The sequence below is a fragment of the Malus sylvestris genome, chromosome 3, assembly GCF_916048215.2.
Source record: "Malus sylvestris chromosome 3, drMalSylv7.2, whole genome shotgun sequence".
NCBI classification, from domain to species: domain Eukaryota; kingdom Viridiplantae; phylum Streptophyta; class Magnoliopsida; order Rosales; family Rosaceae; genus Malus; species Malus sylvestris.
Window position 1 is genome coordinate 10,667,305 of NC_062262.1, and position 6,000 is coordinate 10,673,304.

Below are 6,000 nucleotides of genomic sequence, written 5' to 3' on the forward strand. Positions count from 1 at the left end.
TTTTTTTTTTTTGGAGAAAATGACAATCATATACTTATTTTTTTCAATTTTACCCTCACTTTTGATACACAATATTTACATAAGGATGACAAAATAGGAAAAAAAAGGGGGGGGCGAAGCTGATAAGGAGGCTTCTCTTAATAATAGTATAATAGTATAGAAAAAAAATGCACTTATTACAAGAAATTGTTCACGCACACAAAATGTGTGCTCTCTATGAAATTAATTATACCTATGCAAAACAAATTAGAGTCCATTTGCACATGGATATGGTTTCACAAGCATTATGCATACATGGATCTGCTTAAAAAGCAATAACAATTATTAAAATTCCAAATAATGGCTAATGGGTATTGAAAAGAATTTGCATGACACGGATTTATCTTCATGTGCTAAATAATATATAGAGATGTGTACGTTTTTATCCGCCTTACTACTGTAGTGTGTAGAGCCATAGTTGGTAACATGTCGCCCATAGATTTTTAAATCCGGTGGGCATATTTGAATAACACTGAATATAATTTGAAGCGTTAGGATGTTCATTTTCTTCTTTACTAATCCATCTTAAATTCTAAGGGTGACAATTTTGTTGTCTTATCATGTAACGCTACTAGATCTTGATTGCATGAGAGGCTGTTCTATTTATGCCAACTCACATTGGGCTACAAGTGCCCTCCAATGTTTGACCTAAACAAAAAAAAGGGTACCCTACAACCGATGGACGCCCCTACCTAAGTCTCTAGATATGCAAACGAGAACGTAAAAAGTGTGTATGAGACGAAAAAGAACATCTTTTTCATGAAAAATAACCTTAAACCACTTAAATTAAAGAGAACTTTAACGAAAAATCACATTTTTACATTAAAAAATCAATCCTGATACTATTCACTTTACCCTTTATTTTACCCTTATCGTTAAAACTCAAAGTTTTCAAATCATTTTCATTAGTTTTCCTTAAACTTTAAAAGCCATTTTTATGGAATTGTCAATTTTATTTTGGATAATTAGCTACAATAAACATATTTTGACATTTTATCGATGTCGTGGTTGGATTAAATTGATGCTTTTGTAACAAACTAAACTGAAATAACACATTCATCACAGCAACGAGAGATTATTCAGGTTAAGTTTCTTAAAATTTTCCGGACATCTTTTCGGGGTTTATATTGCGAATCTGAGTTTCTCATATCATTTCTGATCTCCCTATTTTCTCTTCTATGCGACAAGTCTCTTTCTCTACCACACGGATGGTGATGGCAAATACTAACTAGGCAGACAAACTAGCAATTTAGCGCACACAACTATATTCCTCACAATTCATCCTTCGAGTCTTCGGCGCGGCCGCTCCCTTTGCTCTCTGTAGCGGCAGAACCCTCGGATTTTGGTGTTGAGGCTGGCTTTTGGAGCTTGAAAGGGATTGATGCGTTTTTCTTGAGGAATTTGTAGAATGCCACCACTGTGCGGTCGCTGTCTACGGAAATCTGTTCGGCATCAAGGAGCCAGATAGTCTACGTCAGACGCAAAACAAGGAAGAACGAGAAGATATATGCAGAAGCACGTTAGAGAAAAACATAATGAACGATTCTAAATGCCACTTACTGGATCAAAGCTCTTATTTCCCGCTGGAAAGAATAGAAGTGTAGGGAACCCATCAGCCTGCAAAATCAAATGAGCAGCAATTAATTGCAAAGTTTTTACCCCAAGAACATCGACGTTAGGCGTTAAAACCATAAATCTAATGCCTTTTCTTCCAGCACAAATTTGGCCCCATAACTCTCTAATAGGCAATTGAAATACGCAAACTATCATTTAACCACAGCAATTTGACATTACCTTTGCCCTGGGATGCTCATTTGTGGTTCCGTCCATCTTGGCTATAACAATAGAGTCAATGCCTCGTAGATGTTTGGCAAGCTTGTTGTAGATTGGCTCCAGAGATTGGCAATGCCCGCACCAGGGTGCATATATCTGAGATAATGATTCTTCAAAAATGAGGACCTTGCAAAGACAAATTTTAATCAACTATTCGTTTGTTTCTTAGTTTGCAGTGTTACCTCGAGAAGAACATCCTTTGACTCGTCCAAGACAATTTCATCAAAGTTATTCCCAACAACTATTTTCACATCCCCGTCGTTCTGTGCCAATCAAAGAAAACATATAAGTTTGAATAGAGAACCAAGACAACACAATTAGGAGGATGAAAGAAATTTATCACTTACACTTTCAGGAATTGGGTCCGACTTATAGAAAGGTTTAAGCTTGTCCTCAATAAAGTCCTCCCCAAAAGCCTAATGAAAAATAAATTCACAACATACAGTTAGAATGTAAAAATGAAGCACACAGAAGAGAGAGAGAGAGGGAGAGAAAGAGTAGTCACCTTTAAATTAGCTATGGTCACCTCTCCGTCAAGAAAAAATTTCCTACCATCGTCATTTCCAGTGTACCCAAGAACCTATAAGGAACAATATTATTCATAGCAACAAATAAATCCAGGAACGTGTAAATTGCAACTGTACAATCTATCTTCTATCTTTCCAAAGTAAAAGTAAGTGAATTGAATATAAAGGTTAGGAAAAGCTCACTGTTGGAGCTTCACTAGTGACACCGAAATAATCCGAAACTGGCTTTCCGATATCTTCATTATCCGTTTCCACATATACAAAGATAAGCTGCATGCAACCACACACACACATTATACAAAGTTAAGTTGCAACCCTCATCCTTTGTTAACAAAATAAGAATGCAATGTGTAACTTAGCAGCCAAAAAAGATCAGATGCTCAAATTATGCAGGTCATATATAGTGGCCACAGAGAACAAATGCAACAACACACTCAAAGTTAATAGAAGCTGACCAACCTACTTAAAGGTCAAGGTATTTATTTTATTTACTTTTTTATTTTCTATTGAAACAATACTTTGTTAGTAAAAAGAGATGAGCACAAACCGAAAACACAAAATTTAGCAGAGCACAAACTGAAAACCCTAATAAGGCCCCAAAAAGAGTTCCCTGGAATTTTTCAAAAATCAAAGCTGGATTACCAAATTGAAACTTTACACGACAAAACATCCTCCACATGTCCCCTAATGCACTAAAAATCCTTTATTTCTTCCCAACTACACCACCCCCAAACACAGCCATCAACCACATCTTCATAGGACTAACACCTCTTCCCTCACCCTCAAAGCATGTGGATTTCAATAAGAAACAAAAAATACACAATGCTGGAACTACCAACCACTATCAGCTTCTCCTTTACATGTGATGTACCACGAACAAGGTATTTCAAGCCTAGACTGTTTAAAAACCTTTATGTAATTGTTATTTTAGATGCTCGTGAACAGTTTCTGTGAAAGCAATCCAACTCATAGCGAATGGCAAATAGTAACCATACCTTTCCTTTGAAAAGTTGTGCAGCCTTTTGAAAATCAGGGAGAACCTTCTCTGAATCTTTTGAAGAGGCAAAGAGCAACAGCTGAGAATAGAAAGATTACATGTCAATCAGCATGCAATATTTAATACTCTGTTTTAAAGAGTTTCGTATTGAAGTCACATCTACGAAAAAAAAATTTACACATGTAACAATTACCTGTTTCTTGATGGTACTTTCAAAAATTTGTGGGGCATTATCCCTGGTAAAGGTGATAACCAGAGGTAGCTTGTTCGCAAAGACAAACTCCGCAATTGCAGTCTTATCAAATTTACCATCTGCAGAAATGAGAAACTGAGTATATAGTAATGCAACCCAAAATCTCAATCTCAGACATCTTAGCCAATGTGAAAACAATAAAGAAACTAACCGAAATAGCTTAGTTTCTCAGCCTCCTTCTTTAGCAGGACCAAAACAGGGCGCTTAACTTCAGCGTCAAGATGGAAAAGTTTTGCCACCTTAGGATCTACAGTTTGGTAAAAGGACACCTCATCTTCAAGTCTTGAAGCAGCGGCAAGCTCGTCACTCTCAGGACCCTTTTATCATAAGAACAACACATAATTACAACAAGTATCGTATCATGGGAGACAATTTACAAAAGTTAACCAGACTATATTCTGAGATCTTCCAGCGACCTTTGTTTTCCTTTTCTGTTTCGAAAAATCATTTTACAGATACCAACTTTATTATTAATTTAGTACATGAAGAAAAATCCAAGTGTTTTGTATGCTTCATTGATCACCTACTTTTGAATTCCTATTCTAGATTATGTGCAATTAATCAAAATGCAAAATTCAGCAGATCCCCAATTCGGCATTTGACAGCCAAACTTTTCCTAATAGATTCGGCTAGTCCATGTCCACGTATATTACTCAAACAAACTCTAGGCCGTCAACTAAAAGCCGACTGCTTGGACCACATTCTAAATTTAAGATTAATTCCATTCCTAGACTATGAAGAGGCAACCGTAACCTGGAAGAAAATTTTCAATCTCCTTATTACCGCCACCAGAGTTTACGACCAACCAGTGTATTATGCACATTAATTATAATCTAATGCATTATTATAAAATCACAAAATTATACATTTCAGATTTCATAACATACCACCAAAGAGTTGAGGTAGCCCAAAACGACTTTGCTTTCAGCAGTCAATATGCGTTCCGCATCCTCCAATGTGGTCAAGTTTTGGATGCCAGGTCCAATCTTCTTCTTAATCCAGGTTACAATCCCCTCCCTGAATTCACATTTCCAAAAATTAAAAACAATCCATAAAATTTAAAAATTTAAAAATCAGCCTCTGCAATTTTGATAATTCTATCAAATTAACCAAAAAAGAAACTCACTTGGTCCTTTGGCCTGCGTAAGGCTTGTGAACGCCATCAATGAAGAAGAAGATAGTCGGGAAACCCTCGATGCCGTACTCCTGCGACAGCTCGTTCTCCTCCGTCGCGTCGACCTTGGCCAAAATTACATCTTCCCCCTTGAGCTCGGTAGCTGCCGCCGCGTACTCCGGTTTCAAAGCCTGGCAGTGTCCGCACCACGGCGCGTAGAACTCGACCATGACGAACCTGTTCTTCTCCACCACATCGCTGAAATTCGCCGCCTTCAAAACGGCGACGTCCTTCTCGTCCACCTCCGGCTCCTTGTACGAGTCCTCATGATCGCCGCCCTCGTCAAAATCGGAGTAGTTCTCGAGATCGTCGTAATTGTCCTCGTCGTAGTGATCCGGATCTGGATAGTGCGGCGCGTCGTCGCCGTGGTCGGTGGGCTCCTCGAGGAAGCTGAGATCCTCATCGTCGTCGTCGATGGGGTGCGATTCCTTGCAGAAAACTGAGTGGGAGAAGAAGAGGAGAGCGCTGAGTGCGAACGCGAGAACGAGTCGACTCGCCATTTTTGAGCTAGTGAGTGATCGAGCGAGTTCGGGGATCCAATGAGTGAGAGTGAGATCCGGTTTTAGCAGGGGTTTATAGATAGTGGAGGAAGGATGGAAGACAAGCGGAGTCAAGGCCTCGTACGACGTCGTTTCGTAGGCGTCAAGAGAAATGCTTTACCGTTGGAGTTGCCGCTGGTTTTGATTCTAAAGCGTTAAAGCATCTTTCACGTTGACCGGCAATTAACTCAAAAGCACTTTATAGATTGGAAAGCAACTTAAGAAATTACCAAAGACAAAAAATGTAACTTGAGACATTATTTTTCTTGAGCGCTTTCTCGTACTTTGAATCTTCAAGTGATAAATCGCAAGTGGCGTGGCATAGAGAAGTGTTATTCTTGACCTAAAAAAAAATTTTAGGGCGTGAGTTCAAATTTTATAAGCTTAATAATCTAACAAATTTATTATTTAACCTAAAAAAAAAATATCTTAATGTCATAAATCGAATTCATCCAACCATTGTTAAGCAAAAATTGAAATCTCACTAAATTAAAAGAATTTTGGTATCTCGCTTTATAAATTTGAATACATATAAGCAGTTAAACTCTTATCGATAAATTGATCTCGCTAAATTTATAGAATTTAAGTAGTATCAAGGCTATTAATTTAAAGACGTTAAATTGTATTGCATCTATATA

The 6,000-nt window shown here is 37.8% G+C and overlaps 1 protein-coding gene across 1 annotated transcript; it reads right to left on the reverse strand.

Annotated features, from left to right (window-relative positions):
- Positions 1–1,098: 1,098 nt before the first annotated feature.
- On the reverse strand, positions 1,099–5,479 carry LOC126615242 (protein disulfide isomerase-like 1-4). Its single transcript, XM_050283042.1, has 12 exons — positions 4,776–5,479; positions 4,537–4,666; positions 3,801–3,966; positions 3,590–3,708; positions 3,395–3,475; positions 2,583–2,669; positions 2,378–2,452; positions 2,220–2,288; positions 2,055–2,135; positions 1,834–1,968; positions 1,600–1,656; positions 1,099–1,481 (listed from the first exon to the last, which is right to left on the reverse strand). Exons 1-12 carry the CDS (start codon positions 5,321–5,323, stop codon positions 1,311–1,313), a joined length of 1,719 nt encoding a protein of 572 aa, XP_050138999.1. The 5' UTR covers positions 5,324–5,479; the 3' UTR covers positions 1,099–1,310.
- Positions 5,480–6,000: the final 521 nt, after the last annotated feature.